The following is a 17,927-nucleotide window of genomic DNA, read 5'->3' as shown; positions in this document are numbered from 1 at the left end:
AAGAATCATATAATAGTGATATATGCACACCTGTGTTTATAGCGGCACAGTTTGTAATAGCTGAAACTTGGAAACAGCCCATTTGACCATTAGTTGGAAACTGGATAAAGAAGATGTGGTTTTTCTATAAAATGGAATACTACTCATCCATAAAGAATGAGAAATTAGATTCATTCGTAGGAAAATTGATACATATTTGGGATATACTCCTAAGTGAAATAAATAAGTCACACATGTGTAAATACCGAATAGTTTCCCTGGTGTGAATAATCTGCAATAATACATAAGATCCTAATGATATAATTGACAATGTAAAATAAGAAGAAAAGGGCTAAAGGTGTAGGGAAAGTGGGAAGGGTAGGGGAAACGTAATAAGGGAAAGAAAAAAATACATGAGAAAATGAAAAAATGGAAATAAAATGTTTGTAAATGGGGAGGGGAGGAGGGGGTGAAGGGAGGGCAGGAACAATGGGAAAAAATGAGAACCAAGACTTGTCATGTAAATTTACGAGATCCCAATAATGAATGTAACTGTACTCTATAACTAAAATGTACCAATAAACTCAATGAGGAAAGAAAAAATAAGAAGTTGCCTAGGGGCTGGGGATTTATCTCAGTGGTTCTACCACCTGTCTGGCAAACACAAGGTCCTGAGTTCCATCCCCAGTACCCCACTCCCCCAAAAAAGTTGCCTATAACCACATGGTAGAGAGATAGCCCACTGATGGCAGGCCAAACTCCACAGATGGCCAGAGTAGTCAAGAAGGGATTATTCCCTGGAACAAAAGGAAGAAATATATTTAGAGAACCTGGTGAAAGACATCCCACAGCTAGAGATAATCAGAAGAGAGACGGATGAGATGGCAAAGGGCCTAGCGTACAGTGAGAATCTTAGCAACTCACTTCTTTTTCCTAAGACCGCATGGCGAATCTACAGGCTTCTTACACATGCTTACTTTTACATTTAAGGCTGCTAAAAACATGGAGAGTCTCAATAGATAGTTTGTCTTCAGATGTTTGTGAGGTCACAGTCAATTTAGTATATACTTTTCAATTCCATCCTAGAGCAATTCTTTCACATAAGATGCTCATTTGTCTCCATTTTGTCCAATCTTTATGTCTCTATTGCTCTGAAATCTAGGCTCTGAGACAATTTCAGGGTCAGGAGGGCTGAACCCGAAAAATGTTATATTGTGAAAACAGAAATGTGTTACCTTCTATGATATTTAATACTAAGCCAGATTCAATGTGACAATCAGGGCCAATAAGATTTGGCTCCCTCTTTTTCTGTCATTACATTTGTTATTGTAATTTACAATGTAGACCTTTGGAAATTATTCTTTGAAATTTTACCTTCTCAAAAGAAGAAAATTACCAATCATTGTATTTAAGAATACAGGAAAGTACCATAAATTAAGATGTAGAACACTTGAAATGTATGAAATGTTATGGATATTTCTACACTTACCAGAATATTATTTGTTTCAAGCCAATCCTTCTGCCAAGAACAATTAGAAAAGGTAGAGAAATATGTTTACATAACTTCAGAGAGCACCCTGGGCAGTGAGAACACTCAAGTCAAGACTGTGAAGAGAAGAGAAGCCTTAATCATTCAGCCTGATACTTGGTATGAGGAATTTATCAATTCAAAAGTAATAGCTGGTAAAATGAAAAGCAGTTATAACAGTTTCAAATGAGTGATGTGCAAGGGACAGTTGTTGTGATAACTACAAAAATAAGTATGTAAATTCAGAATGATAATAATAGACTCCATTACATATCCCTGGTAATGTAGCAAAGCAGAACAAACAAACAAACAAACAAAAATTTCAGTAGGTTTCTTAAATCTTATTACATCACTGAAGAACTTTTATCTAATTAACAATTAAATATAAGCAGTTACATAATACATATCATTTTCAAGTGCCTGTAGACCATTTAACAAAATTGTTTCTATCTGTTTGAGACCACAGAATATATTTATTTTGTGATCATTACTGGGCTATATACACTTAGGGAATGATTACATTTATCTATGATTATGATGCAACAATAAAAATGGATATTAAAAATAATGGAGTCCAGTACTTTTAAAGTGTGATCACTGCCTGTTTGTGTGAGCAAAAGGGATGAACACTTTCACCTAATTTATCTGCATATTCAATTTTCACAAAATATCCTGGTTAGGGTTCCACAGGCTCTGATCCTCTTTACCGAATTCCAGGTGCCTCCCTTTCAAAAAAGCTTGAGTTAACCGAATGAATTTCTTATTCACTTATTTTGCTGCAGCCAGTGAGATTCCATACCTCTTTGCTCTGCCAAACCAATTGCCAAACACACATCTGTTGTATTTTTTCTTTTGAAATTTTCGCATCTGTTATTTTCTCCCAAATTATATTTTTCACGATGAACTTATATTTGTATTTATGATTAACATGTGCCTAAGTATGTGTTCGACTTTCCTAGTCCACATGTTCTCATTTATACACTTTTTTCTTCTTTTCTATCTGCCACCACATTTAAAATTTAAATCTGAAGCATGTCTCGTAGTTTTTTGAAGTTTTTTGAAACTGTACTTCTATCAGTGTGAGCAAAATGTTAACAAATAGTTCACAAGTCCAACATTATTCAAAATATCTTTCATTCACTTCAAATAAAGAATTGAACATGCTTTTTAATTCTAGTTAATTCCGTCTTTGTCATATTTGTACCAATAATGATTAATTTCATATTTACATTTTAATAAAGTTTTACTGAAAACGTTACACTCTTACATGATTCAAATTTCAAAAGATTGTGTACATATATTGAAAATACTTATAATCTAAAAATTGTGGTAATCAAATATTAAAGCCTCCCTCCCCCATATTCCACGGGTCATTTCATTTCTTCCTAACTCCATATTCCTCTCCACCCCCATCTCCCTCTGAAGCAGCAGAAGTGATGCAGGGGTGGCGCCCGCCTAGATGCACAGTGGCTCCACGGGGCCAAAGAGGACAAATGCAGCACAAATCACGAAGAAGCCGCGCTTGAAGGGAACGCTCCAGGCCTTCAGTGGTAGAAAACAGAAGAATTTCACAGTGAATAACTCAACAGCTGCTGATTCCCACTGGTGGGGAGAATAATTGTATGAATCAGTAAACGCCGAGGTCTGCGGTCTCCAGGTGCCGCTCACCGTAGCCCCTTCTTGGCTGAGCAGGACCCCGGCCCTTCCTGAGAAGGCGCCTCGCGCTGCACGCAGCAGTCACGCCCAGTGGGCACTGCAGGAGGAGTCCCATTTGCCTCTGGGACTTGCGAATCTACCCGATCTGGGGCACCTCGCCCACAGCTCCAGGTCTTCTGGACTCTACGTTTGGGCACAGTAATAACATGGCAACTCTGACGGGCAACTGCGCTCCAACACTGCACAATCCGTGTCGCAGCAGATCAGCCGCAGCAGCAAGCAGGAGAGAACCAAGGATCACCAAGACGGCATCTGCTAGAACCTGGGCGCTTCCTGGGTCATCTCACAAAGTCTTCCCATTCCTTGACAGTGTCCCGTTTCTGGCATGCACAGGACACTCGGGAAATGTTGTCACAAGCACATTTGTATTACTTTTAATTTTCTTTTCTCAAACTCTGGATCTGTGTATTCACTGAAATCAAGAGATCTTTATTTTATGGCTTCTTTTTTTTTTTTTGTAATGACCTTAAAATATTTTCATGTAAGCTGCCTGGACTTCTTTTTACAGTGAGATACAATATAGAATCTCTTAAGCAATTCCTAAAACTTCAAATTAAAACTGCAATCAGTAATTTTTTTTCAATAAACTTAAATTTTCATTCCCTGACAATAAGATTTCTCTGATAATGGGATGTGCAACACTTCCCTGAAATACACAATCATCAAAATTTAAATTTTACCCATGTCCTCTTGGATAACCCACTGTTGCTAGAAACTTTTTCAGTTCAAGAGAAGTTGCTTTCAGTCCAGAATCAATTCACATTCTCTCAAACCAAGAGAAAGGTCCTGTTGTGCTGCCGATGCTTCTCCTGAACAACAGATCTGCTTCCTGTTTCTCTCCCCTAGGACCTCAGGTCTCAGAGTGCAGCAGTAATATTCCTATAGGAAAACGAGCCTACCTGCAGAGGCCTCCCCACCTGCCTCCCACACTATCCAGGGATCCAGGGATCCAGGGAACACATAATCACAGCCCACCACACAGCAGAGAGTAGAAGGCAAGAGCATCAAAGGTACCAGAGAGGAAAGACTCAGGGGAGCTGGACTGTTCCATGGCAGTCAGCGCCGAGAGAAGGGGGACGCTTGGCCAGGGAGAAGAGGGGTTGCTCTGGAGCCAAAGGGGAGAATTAGGCAGATCCACTAGAGCGGCACACTGAGAAGGGTGGACTAGAGCCCACCACACAGCAGAGAGTAGAAGGCAAGAGCATCAAAGGTACCAGAGAGGAAAGACTCAGGGGAGCTGGACTGTTCCATGGCAGTCAGCGCCGAGAGAAGGGGGACGCTTGGCCAGGGAGAAGAGGGGTTGCTCTGGAGCCAAAGGGGAGAATTAGGCAGATCCACTAGAGCGGCACACTGAGAAGGGTGGACTAGAGTGAGATGTGAGTTCAAATTAAAACTGCAATCAGTAATTTTTTTTCAGTAAACTTAAATTTTCATTCTCTGACAATAAGATTTCTCTGATGGGATGTGTACAACACTTCCCTGAAATACACAATCATCAAAATTTAAATTTTACCCATGTCCTCTTGGATAACCCACTGTTGCTAGAAACTTTTTCAGTTCAAGAGAAGTTGCTTTCAGTCCAGAATCAATTCACATTCTCTCAAACCAAGAGAAAGGTCCTGTTGTGCTGCCGATGCTTCTCCTGAACAACAGATCTGCTTCCTGTTTCTCTCCCCTAGGACCTCAGGTCTCAGAGTGCAGCAGTAATATTCCTATAGGAAAACGAGCCTACCTGCAGAGGCCTCCCCACCTGCCTCCCACACTATCCAGGGATCCAGGGATCCAGGGAACACATAATCACAGCCCACCACACAGCAGAGAGTAGAAGGCAAGAGCATCAAAGGTACCAGAGAGGAAAGACTCAGGGGAGCTGGACTGTTCCATGGCAGTCAGCGCCGAGAGAAGGGGGACGCTTGGCCAGGGAGAAGAGGGGTTGCTCTGGAGCCAAAGGGGAGAATTAGGCAGATCCACTAGAGCGGCACACTGAGAAGGGTGGACTAGAGTGAGATGTGACAGCTAGGAAACATGAAGCACTTCGTGTGGCGGTTATCATGTGCTCTCAATGAATAGAAAGACCGGCCAGGTTGTGTTTATTACGGTTACACCAAGCTTGTGGACATAAATGCCAAGGTGTTTTCAGTGTTATCAGAACCTTGCCTTGAAAACTGACCATTACTGGATGGTACCTCTCTTGCTCCTATTTTCACATGTCCTCTTCTCTGACCCGAAAAAGTTTCTTTCTTTATTTTTTTTATTATTATTATTATTTTTTTTTTGTATCGGGGATTGAACTCAGGTCTTTGAGCTTGCAAGGCAGGCCAAAACCGCTGAGCTAGATTCCCGGCCCCTAAAAAAGTTTCTTTAGATAGCTCAGAAAGAAGTAGGTATAAGGGAAGTATCAAAAAATGTGAATGAGGAAAGAACAGAAACCAAAATAAACCAGACAGGGGCTTGTAAAGGACAGATCTTATCATACAAGGACAGATGTGGGACAAACCTAAAGATGTAAGCACAGGAAAAGGGTCACCAAATTTTCACTGATATTGTGCTTAGACCTTTCCTTCCTCCCTTCTCCCTCCTTTCTTCTTTGTGTCCTAAAGTTTTTTTAACACACATTCACCGGCCTATGTTCTGTCCTGAAGGCAAAAGGGTGGAGCACAAACCTCCAAGTGCCCTCTGATGGACTTCTGCATGGTGCACCTGTCAGTCCTCTCCCTTCTCTCACCCCACCGCCCACTGCTGTGCACAAACGCACACCCACACACATACTCAGAAGTGCAAACACACCTACGTTTCTTACCTGATTCTCTTACCTGATTCTCTTTACAAAATTTGTCACCATAATTCCATCCTGCTTTTTGTCCTCCCCCGTTCCCTCTCCCAACAACCACAAAGAGTGACTCTCTGTCCCCGGCTCCACTGTCCTGCAGAGATTTCACATCCCACCCCCTCTGCAATCAGTCCCACCGTCAGAGGACTGCAGAGAACCCTCTCACCAGCCTGTTTCATGGTATACGTGCGTCCCCTGCATTGCCCCTCTGTCCAAATTCACAGATGCTAAAGTAAGAAACCTGGGCATCACTTTGATACTTCCCTGTCTCAATACTCCTGCCAACAAGCAAATATGAACTGCAATAATCGCATTTTCGCATGATGTCAAGTAGGAAGTGAATTGAGCGTTTAGATATTTTGATCTGCAAATTATTTGAAGTATCAAGTAGGTGGGTTTCCCTTGATGAACATATTTGTGTGGGCACAGAGGTGTACACACAAGAGCCACTAGGATGGGAATTGCCAGAGGACTGCAGAAAGCTAATTTTTGTACATAACACAGAATATGAAAGTTTGAAAAAATGAGCTTTTCTAAAGTGGAAATGAATGAAAGAGGAACCCGCAGTTTTGAGCTTCCTATTAGTGCATTGCTCCGTGGTGGTAGAAAAACCATCCCGAATATATGCCTGTGCCCTGGATTGAATCGATGGATACTGACTCTGTGGCAATAAAGTGCTGGTGAGAGGGTTCGAGAAGAACACACAGGTCAGAGATTTTGCATTCACCGAGGATGTCCACCGACATCACACAAGACCCATTCTACTTCGTCCTCATAGGCATCCCTGGATTTGGGGACCAGCACGTCTGGATTTCCAGCCCACTCTGCTGCTTCTACATCATCTCCCCGCAGGTAACAGCACCGTCCTCGCTGCCGTGTACACGGAGCCCTCTCTCCAACGCCCATGTTCCTATTTCTCTCTGTGCCGGCCCTGACTGACCTGAGTCTCACCCTCGCCACCCTGCCCACCATCCTGCAGCTCTTCTGGGTCAGCATTCGCAAAATCAGCTTTGAGGCCTGCTTTGTCCCATTGTTCTTCCTCTGCAGATTCTCCTTTACGGAGCCCTCTGTCCAAGATTTCCAGGAAAACTCCAACAGAAGCCAGCAGAACCAACAAGACCTATGTTTAGGGGGCTAAAGGGTGGTGATAGTCAGGGAACAAAACAAACTGCGGGCACCATAGAGCATGCTAAGGGTACTGGAGGCTGAAGGGATGGTAGGAAGGCAGAAAAGGAGACATCCAGAAATGATGAAATGAGGAAAAGGTGTTTATCTAAAACTAGTCTACTAAAGAAAAGTTAGATGCTTTTGCTGGGATTTGTACAATCCATAGCCTGGGCAATATGAAGCTCTTCATATATTTTCATTTACACCTCTGTTGAGGTCCTTTCCTCAGCTGTATATACCCTCAGAGACTTGAGGTATATGAATATTGGTGCTCTCTACCCTCAGTGGTGGGGTATGGGGAGAATCTGATTCCTTACATAACTGGAGGCTACTTCAAAGCCAGATTTATCAGATAATTTATGGTTTAAACAAGGACAATTTTGAGAGTGGGAAAGAATGTTATTAATAATTATGCTGAAAGAAAACAAGTCAGTAAACTCCCAATATCTAAAACAAACCAGAAAATATATTCATGAGACTCTGAAGAAAATTCTCAGGAGGATTTTTATTGAAGAGTATTCTTAATCCCTAACCATCCCTTAAAAATGAATGTTTGCTTTATTTCAACTACAATATCATTAAGCCAGAAGCTTTTAATGTTAGCTTGCTATCTGTTAGACCTTTTCCCAGAAGCCTTTGGGGAATACAGAAAATATGAATTTTTTTTCCCTGAAGTTGTCATGATTGATTAGATAATAAAGATGTACCAGGTGCATAAACGGAGACATCCATATGTAAATAAAATGTGACAAGGAAAGAACTTAGAAATAATTTGTGATTCAGACTCAAGACTATATAGATGTTTTGAACCTCCTCCTCCAAATGGCTAGTGTACAGCTTTGTCCATTGTAAAAACATAGTCAGAGTTTGTGGGTTGAACAATAGTTCCTTCCCCTGGAGTCATTCAGATCAATTCCTTCTTGCAGCAGAACAAGGTGACAATGCCCTGTCGGACTGGCCTCGTCTTAACGCTGTAGATGATGGGGTTGAGCACTGGAGGCACAAAGAGGTAGATGCTAGACATGATTGTGTGGACCAAAGGAGAAGCGCGCTTGGCAGCACGATGCATCACAGACACCCCGATCATAGGCACGTAGTACACAAGCACTGCGCAGATGTGTGACACACATGTGTTGAGTGCCTTCCTCCGTCCCTCCCCAGAAGCAATGCCCAGCACTGTGTAGAGAATCAGCACATAGGACACCACAATGAGTAATGAATCCAAACCGAAAGTGGCGAGGACAATGGCCAAACCCAGGATACTGTTGAGCTTAGTATCAGCACAAGGCAGCTGGATCAAGTCTGAATGGAGACAATAGGAGTGGGAGAGAATGTTAATGTGACAATAGGGAAGTTGCCTCAATAGGACGGGAAGCGGAGCCATGAGTGCCACACTCTTCAGTGTAATGCCTAGACCCATGGAGATGATGCGGGGCAGGGTCAGGACGGCTGTATAACACAGTGGATTGTAGATGGCTACAAAGCGGTCATAACTCATGGCCAAAAGGACCCCTGACTCCATGCCGGAGAACGTGTGAATGAAAAACATCTGAGCCAGGCAGCCATCAAAGTCTACCCTGCGAGCATCAAACCAAAGAATGCCCATAACAGTGGGCAGTGTGGACACAGAGACGCCCACTTCACTGACAGCCAACATGGAGAGGAGCAGGTACATGGGCTCATGTAGGGCAGAGTCCCCCCACACTGCTGCCATGATTAAGCTGTTGCCCATGATGGCCACAACGTACATGATGAAGAAGGGGACAGAGAGCCAGTTATGTTGGGCCTCTAGCCCCTGGATGCCAGTCAGGAAGACCGATAGGAAGTCAAGGCTTTCATTGCCTTCATCTCCCATGCCACCAACAGCAGAAGCTTGTTTTCGCCAGCCCCTGGAGAAAGCTGGACGTAGTTCCCACCTATTGTCTTCTGCTTGAGCCCTCACCTTAAAGGCTGAAGAAAAGAAACGGAAAAAATAGGTGAGTGGGAGGAGCACACATTCTCTTATTCTCTGCTTCTGTTCCTCTGAACTCCAGAATCCTAATGTATTACGTGTAAGACAGATATTTCTGATTGCCCAGTCTTGTGAGAGAACATAGCTTAAAAATTAAAAACAAAAACTGGGATAAATCCCATTTGGGTTAAAATATTTACTCAGCCAGTTACTAGATGTATGATGTAGGCAACTTACTTATGCCTTAATATCACATATTTTATTTGTTTTTTCCTTGTAAAATTAGGATAATAAACCTATTCTACTATTTGAATATGAAGGAATATTGAGAAAATTAATATATGTTTAGTGTTGTGAATCTAATTTCACTACCATGGTGAAAGTAAACCTCATTTTGATGTAGGTTGAAGCCATCAGAAAGAATTTATTGCTAGCTATTTCAATGAGACCTTAAGGAATCAAGAATACCTGGAGAAAAGTAGTTCCCATGAGGTCCCCACTGTCCTACTGCAGGAAAAATGTTTGGAATATAAGAATATAAGAATATTAGAAAGCCGGAAAAGAGACAAATATGAATGATGAAGGAAATTAATGTTTCAGGTTAAAATTATACCAACGTGCAAATGAACTCTGAGTCTAAAAACGAAGTTCTGAAAGGCTGTCAATGATGTAATACTTTCAAAATAAGCAGATTTCACCTAGAATCCGTAGAGACTTCATTAGTGTCCATAAGATTAGGAAGAAATAAGTGAATCCCTCTCAGGAGGTGAAAATAATATAAAATTTAAAGTAATGCAATTCAACATAACAATGTAACATAATAAATGTGATAAAACATAATAAATTAAATTTGTATAATAAGTTTAAAAATAAATTAGAAAAGTGTGGTCACATTTTGTATGAAAGCTGAGTTAACAGTTATCATCTCATTCACTCAATAGATGGGAGGCAGGAATCACTAACTCTGTATCAGTCCTTTGTGGTTATGAACTGTGGGTGTGAAATGGCCCATACAGCTACAGTATTTAATGAACAGTTAGAGGAATAGGTAGCCAAGGAAATGCCAAGAGCTCTGGCCAGTGAGTAAGTACAGTAAGAATGATGAAAGAGCCTACATTTTCCACTCTTCACTCTGAGCATAGCTCTGTGAAACCCTGTGCATACTATCTCTGTGTTTGGCTCAAAACCAGCCGCTTCTCTCACAAGTGAAATGTGAGTCTTCATTCCTCTTGCCCACATATTTCTCATGGGTTTACCTTATGCATCAGTGGTCCTCAATCCTGAGTGCAGACTAGGATCAAATTGAGGTAATGAAAAATCCCAGAGCTTAGGTAACACTCCTTGCCAATAAAATTAGAATCTCTTCATATCATTCCTAATTGTCAATATGTCTTCAACCTCTTGAGGTGAATCCCACTTTGAGAACCATTCCTGGGTCATTTTGTAACATTTAGTCACTTCATAGTGAATGTCTTTGAGACTGAAATGAAAATTGCAAGCACTTCCCTATTCTCTACCCTGCTTTTATTTCAGAAAACTTTTCCACCTCACTCACAGCTACAACTTCATCTTCCCTTGGATTTCATCATTCTCTGCTCCATATGATTACTCAGCCACTAATCTAGCAAATCTTGCTCATTATTCCCAGATTAGCTTTCTTGCCACTGAAATGCAACACTCAAGATCCACAACCTAAAGGAGGAAAGGTGCAATTTAGCTCACGATTCCAGGAGACTAAAGACCTGGTCAGCAGGATCCGAGGCAGGAACAATATGTGGAGAGGCAGTGGAACAAATCTCCTTTGTTCATGGTGGCAGGGAAGCAGAGGAGGGCAAGACAGCCAGAGAGGAGGTGGGAGAGACCATATATAGTACTGGAAGCCATGCCGCTGTGACCCTCGGACAGAGCCAGGATTATGCTCTGTGAATCAGCTAGGTGTTTCTTAATCTAATGAAATTGACGTGTCATGATTGGTGGTCACAATACTCCAAGGTGTTACCCATAGATATAGCCTAGGCTTGGGTCTAGTGTTGCACCTCCCTTTGGGTCCAGTCAGAATAGAGTCTTAGCTTGTACCAACTGAGAGAATCTCCTCCATCTCTCATCCTTAGCCTGAACACTTTTAATGCTTTCACATTCTTGTACCTTAGTAAAAATCACTATCCTGGTCAGATCTCACTGATTCATAAAGGGCATTCTTATCTTACACATATCTATTTTCTCCACATTATGGATAATGTTACGGACACACAGCAACAATAAGGCCCCGAGTGATGGTGGCATATGCCTATCACGTCAGCACTTGAGAAATTGAGGCAGGAGGATCCCCGGGAGTTTAAGGCCACACTGGGGTATATAGTGAGCTCAAAAGCAACCTACACTACAGAATGATACCTTGTCTTAAAAAATAATAACAATAATAAGATAACGAATATCATAATCAAGTATCATATGAATATGGTTCTTCTTAGTGTTTGTACTTTTCATGCAGAATATAATCTTAATTCAAAAATGCATGTTTACTCATGTATCTTATTTATTAGTTAAATGTCTATACCTATACTAGTCTGTAAACATCACCAAAGATAATACTGTAGTAGCCCAAGTTCAAAAACATAGCAGATGTTTATTAAAGAATTTAGCTGAATAAATAAACCACTGTAAATTAAATCTGAAAGTTTATTTATGACACATTGTAATCTTCTCTTATCCACATCATCTATCTAAAGTTTCTTTAGCTGCTTCTTAAAGTTCCTGACTCTTATTTTCCACAGCACACAAATCCTTTTTTCAAAGTGACTGATCGATAGTAAATCTAACATGAACTGAAAGTGTGATATGTAGCTCACAACAAACTAGTAATTTTTCTATTATTATTTAAGTAGAAATAATATTTTATCATCTGTAACTTTGTAATATTTGATATATATATGTTATTAAAATTATATTTATGTCTCTGTCTTCCCTGTTTCATTGAGCTCTCTTAAAGTCCCTGATTTATCTTACTTTCACATAACTTTCCATGATTATGACACCAAAAAATTGCTAAGGAAGACATTAACAAATCAAAACACAAATAGACCTCTTAAAATATAACTGAATACAAATTCCATGCTCAAAATAGAATTGCAACACATGCAAAGTGTAATTACAAACAGCTTTAAAGGATCAAATGATACTTTACTTTGACAAGAATGTAATGTTGTACAGATGGATGGAGTTGGGTAGGGATGACTGTGAATGAAAGGAGATCTCAGGGAAGCAGTCTGGGGTTCATGTAAGGAGCACTTTTCAGAGCCCAAACTATATCATGAAATAACTTCTGGGCAGTAGGGACATTCTAAGGCAGAATAATCCTTAATAAAAATGCTGGAAGGAGGATCCTACCATCCGCTGAATTGTGATCAATGGTCCTTTCACATCCCTTTCTGCCCTTAGGTCTAAGGCTGTCAGTTCTCTCCCATTCTGTGACAAATGTCAAGGCTGTGGATCAGTAAGGGACAGAAGAGAGGAAAGTCTCCAACTCCTGTCACATGATTATGTCTTTCACTACTAAGGCAGCCTTTGTTAGCTCTGTTTACCATATCTGGGAGATCACAGGGGCATTTGTCTGACTACTGCTTTTTCTATACTCAAGTCACATAAAAAATGAGATTTAGGGATTTTTGTAATAAACATCTTTATCATCGGATAATTATGGCAGCTGTCTTGATATACACAGGCATGAATAGAATTTTACTTAAAAATACAGACATGAATCAGAAAGACTGAGACTTCTGTATAGAAATACACAGAGAATTGTTGATAGTAATATGCTTGTTATATGAATACCTGCAATGTACAGATTCAAACTCACCTGTGAGAGTGCTTAGGCGTGACCGCTGTATTGACAGAGAATCAGAGCTCACAAAGGCTGAACAATGGGCCTCAGGCAACCACTAGCCAAAAGAGGTGCCCTATTTTATGTCTATGAGTAAAATTCCCAGAGACGAAGGCCTCTGGAGCCCTGCTTTGCATAAGTGTGATTCTGTGCTGGTGACAGAAGAAGGAGGGAATTAGGACTCACCTTGGGAATATAACAATACAAAGAAAATGTTTTAAAAGGTCTTCTTTCAGAGGTGCTATCCTCTCCCCACAGGAAAAATAAAATAAAATGTCAATACTCTATGATTCATAAGAAACTGGAGAAAAATTTAACCAAGCTCCATAGAAACAGCACCTCCCATACACACAGTTTCTCAGCTTAAAACCCAGATTCCAAGCAGAATCTAAAGCTCAGATCCCAGAGACAACCCCAGAATTTAAACAATAGAGGATCTGACCTTGGCTACTTTGATCCGTTTATCTCTACTCTTTCCTATGTAATTCCCATCGCCTCCCCCTCAGCCCTCCACCAAATTCCATAGGCTGCGCTTCCTCTTATGAAATTATCACTGACAAGAGGTTATCAGTCCTGTGTACCTCGTCTGGTTGTTTCTAGTGTTACCGGGCTGTTTCTCTATGACACTGAGGAGTCAATACTGATAAAATAGTCTTCAGGGCATTAATAACACAATAACAAACTTTATATCTTCGGCAATTGATCTGTACACTTGGATAGGGGTACTATAAATTAAGCACTAAAATCAATTTGGTTATTGTCTCCAGTTTTCAGATGGGAAAACCAAGTCTTAGAGATTGAAGGATTTAGTCTTTCAGGAGAAAAATTCCAGTGGGAATTTTACTTTCACTCCAGCAACATGGGCTTCGATCATGAAGATCTAGATTTAAATCCTAGCTTTCCCTTGCTGCAGAACCCACAGCCTCCACCCAAGCACCGTGGCTCCTAGGAGAGGTAGCAGTTGGATAGCCAAGACCAACTCATTATGGAGTCAGAAACTCACCTTGTTTCTTAAGGACCTCAAGATGAAAAGCAAGTATGAATCAAGCAAATTGAATCACACAGGCAGCACCTCCTCAAGGAGGTGGATAAGCTATATGACATCAAGATCCCTGGGCTCCCCAAGGTGCTAAATGAGATGAACTGGTTCAAATACTTCAACTTGGAGGAAACAAATAGGCCCTGTGATGTGGGTATCACAGAAATAAGCAGAGTAACAGCAGAAGCTATTCAAACACCTCTGAAATCTGCCAAACAATGAAAGATAATACCAGTGGATAAAATGATAATGGAAGAAAGAAAATAAACCTAAGAATTTTCAAACTGCAAGAGTCAAAAGGTGTCCTCTATCTAAAAAGAGAACCCAGTCCATATGAGGCAAAGGCAAAAAAAAAAAAAAAATGGTCAAGCTATGACAACCGTGTGACCCCAGCTGTGGGCTGATTGGAGATGTCTCTGGTAAAATCTACTAGGAACACGACAACCCGGTTTGACTCCAGGGTCTTCAAGACCCCAAGCTCCCCAACATCAGCAGCCAGAAAGCAGATTTGCAACATTCCTGTCAATGGCAGCCCTGTCACTGACAGCAAACATATCTTCCACCAGGGGGTGGCGGTGCAAGCATGCGATTACTGGCCAGTGAGTTGCAGAGGATTGATACTCCACAACTGGATCCAGAGGCCTTAGGAAACATTAAACTCAGACCATCTCACTCAACTCTGCAGTACCATACAGACCCACAAACGTGCAGGCAGCAGAGCAGGGTGTATTGGAACATTCAAGTCTCCCCTTTCTCTCCCTGTTTCTCCTCCTCTGGTGCATGGGGGTGCAGGGGGCTGCAGGGGGCTGCAGGGTTTACTAAGGTGGCCCTAGAATCTTCACCTGCTGTGCCTATCGGTTCTTGTCGAGCTGGTTTGGGAAACAGCATTTTGCGTTTATTCCTCTTTATCAGAGGCCAAAAATTGCTTGGTTTAGAGTAGTCTAGGGTTTTATGTGATCACCACAGAGCAACTGTCTCCAAGGTATCTGACCCAGTGGTCCCCGCTGAGTCTGCCAACTGCCGCTTATGAGGATGCAGTCATCGAGAAGACACGCGTAACTTGTCCGGTGACCTCATTCCACGTGTCTAACCTATGCCCGGGGCATGGTCTAGTTATGTGAAATCAGCAGTGAGACCTTTGTGCTTCAACAGTCTGTCCCAAAGAACCATGTTTCATGTTCCAAGAATTTGAAAATGAGTGTTCTCATTCCCAGGGTTGTGGTCTCACAGCTTTCTCCTGTATGGCTCATTGTTATATTTTGTATTAATTCAGTCCTGCACAAACTGAATTGCTTTGAAGTTGTTTTATTCTCCCATTTCCTAAGACCTTTGTACATACTGTTTGCCTGAGTAATGGTAACCCCGCTTTCAATAAATTCTGGTTTGGTTTAGTTTTTAAAAAAAAATTCTCGCTTTGCCATCCACTATATTAATGATTTCAGGAGATTAACATTTATTCAGCTTTGAAACTAACGGTAAAGAGTAAACTACTACGCATAGGAGATGGAGCTCTGGATGAGAGGACAATAACAGGCCTGTTTGTTTTTATTTAATGTGAAATATATGGTAATTATCTACATCATAAATTCTACTACAGATCCCAGTTCTAGATACTCTTATATGTTCTTTTTCCCAATCTACTTGTTCCGATTAAATGTTTACTTTTAACTCTTACTCATTTTACGTTTGCATGGAATGAGAGTGTTGTGAGGGAAAGAATAGCAGAAAAGCTCTCTTCTCTTCTCTATCAAGTGCCGGGTTGGCTGTGGGAAGGCAAACAGGATATGTATATAGGAAGCATCTCCCCTTCTAAGTCAAACTCTGAAGCAGCAGAGGGGAAGTTGGACAAGAACTGCTTCCGTCTTCTAATAATGCTATGGGGTTGGATGAGTCAGAAATACTACATAGAATTCAGAAGAATTCAAACCATGACCTTGGGAATAAGGTCACAGAATCTTTGGAAAAGAAGACTTAAATGATGTCTTAGACTGGGCCTAAGTCTCTGGCAGGAACAGAGGGCTCTCAGAAGTCACAGAATGGAGTGACTCCAACTATGTCATTAGCAGCAGTATAAGTAGGAGCAAGTGTAAGAGCAGGTCCACTTCCTTTATTTATTTAGTTTATTATTTGATCATTTATTAATTCATATGTTCTTGGTGTTCCAAAGTCTAAGCTAACTATAGAGTTTCGACTTTAACTGCCATTGTCTCATTTTTTTTACCTTGGAAAATTCTTTTAGCAAGATTCAGTTTCTATATTAAATGAGTGGATAAATCAAGAATATCATTCTAGTGTTAATAATGCTATACAGAACATCTGTGCAGATCTCAAAGCAAAAGCTTATTTTAATTGTTAAATTAAGTCATCTTTGGGAAAACTTTGAGGCTCTTCTCACCAAAGAGTTTAAATTGGGAAATAAATGTGCCCTGCAGAGTGGAAGTGGAACATCTCTGAACTGAGTAGAGTTTTCAGAAAAGATTCAGATTAGGGGACTTATAAACACTGAAGCCCCATTCACAAATTTCTCTTAACTGGTGCCTCATCTCTTTGTAATAACTAACCGATTTTTTTAAATGTTCTATGTATCTAGATGGAAGCACTAAAATTGAAGCTTTCTGAATTTTTGATGTTGGGTAGGTTGGAATGGCAGAGGTGAGACCTGGGAAGAAACGAAGAGTGAAACACCATGGCACAGTAACCAGAGTGACTGGAGAATTTTCATCACATCCTCCTCTAAAGTTACGACTGTATTCCATCTGAGTCACCTCATGGAGATATTAAGTCTGCATTTCTCTTCACAGTTGTACCACCTGCTTAGGGGAAATGCACTCAGTTTCTCCCAACTTGAAGGCACTCACAAACTTCTGTAGAAAATCTCTGAAGCTCACATTCCCAAGTTTGTCAATGGGATATCTGTTTTGCTAACCAAAGCTAGCTACAACTTTCCTAAATATTCTAGGCCAACACTGTAGGTCAAAAGTACCAAAGTAAGTTGGAGAACTTTTTTTTTTTTTTTTTTTTTTTTTACACTATGTAGTTCAAACTGACCTGGAACTCAGTATGTAGCCCATGCTGGTCTCAAACTCACAGCGATCCTCCTGCCTCTGCCTCCCGAGTGCTGGGATTACAGTAGTGCACCACCATGCCCAGCAGAGAATTTATTAAAACACAAGCTGCTGGGGCCCACCCCCAGAATTTCTGGTTCAGGAAAACAGTTCTCAGAATCTGCCTGATGCATTTCCAGTGAATTATGATGATGTTGGTCTGTGAATCACACAATGAAAATCCCTTTTCCAAACTCTTATTGCTTATATGCCTTTCCTCATGTTGAAAAGCACATGTGGCATCTGAAATTTAGCTCAGTGGTTTTGCTGTCTGCCTTGTAAGCACAAGGGCCTGAGTTTGATCACTGGTACAAAAAAAAAAGAAGAAGAAGGAAAGAATATGTTAACAATCTTAATACCTGGAGTTGTTACAAAATGAAGCACTATACACCCCAGGCTTAGGTCCTCTAAAATTTTTACTAAATGCCGCTCTCATTAAGAAAGTCAAATGTGGGGCTGAAGATTCTATTTCTCTAACAAAGTTCCAGATATGCCAATGCTTTTGTTCATTTGAACATACTTTGATGTTTAAACTCTTTTGCTTAAATACTTCTTTTCTGGTAGTCAAATCTGCAGAGAGAATTATTTTTTCCTCTCCCTCCCATCCTGAACCAAGTACTCTAATATTCCTCATTCTTTATAATCTACTGCGTAACTACCCAATGTAACTTGTCCTTAACTCTACATGTCAAATAGATTATCTGTCTCACCAAAAAAAAAAAAAAAAAAAAAA

General features: G+C 40.8%; 2 protein-coding genes across 2 annotated transcripts in view; one reads left to right on the top strand and one right to left on the bottom strand.

The window, feature by feature from the left end:
* The first annotated feature begins 6,773 nt into the window (after positions 1 to 6,773).
* LOC104857902 (olfactory receptor 51I2) overlaps positions 6,774 to 17,927 on the top strand; it is a 34,334-nt gene continuing 23,180 nt past the window's right edge. Inside the window, 3 exon segments of the mRNA XM_010617969.2 lie at positions 6,774 to 6,897; positions 6,900 to 6,950; positions 6,953 to 7,085. Of these exon segments, the coding sequence (XP_010616271.2) occupies positions 6,786 to 6,897; positions 6,900 to 6,950; positions 6,953 to 7,085 (296 nt within the window). The 5' untranslated portion in view covers positions 6,774 to 6,785.
* LOC104857943 (olfactory receptor 51L1) lies at positions 8,125 to 9,075 on the bottom strand. Its single transcript, XM_010618008.1, has one exon. The coding sequence runs from the start codon at positions 9,073 to 9,075 to the stop codon at positions 8,125 to 8,127; it is 951 nt and encodes a 316-aa protein (XP_010616310.1).

This window comes from Fukomys damarensis, unplaced genomic scaffold (genome assembly GCF_012274545.1).
Source record: "Fukomys damarensis isolate Sample0158 unplaced genomic scaffold, DMR_v1.0_HiC HiC_scaffold_16, whole genome shotgun sequence".
NCBI lineage: Eukaryota > Metazoa > Chordata > Mammalia > Rodentia > Bathyergidae > Fukomys > Fukomys damarensis.
This window is presented reverse-complemented; position numbering and strand designations above follow the sequence as displayed.

What these genes read in the sequence shown, in the direction of transcription:
- LOC104857943 (XM_010618008.1), bottom strand. Translation starts at nt 9,075, where the DNA reads ATGGGAGATGAAGGCAATGAAAGCCTTGACTTCCTATCGGTCTTCCTG.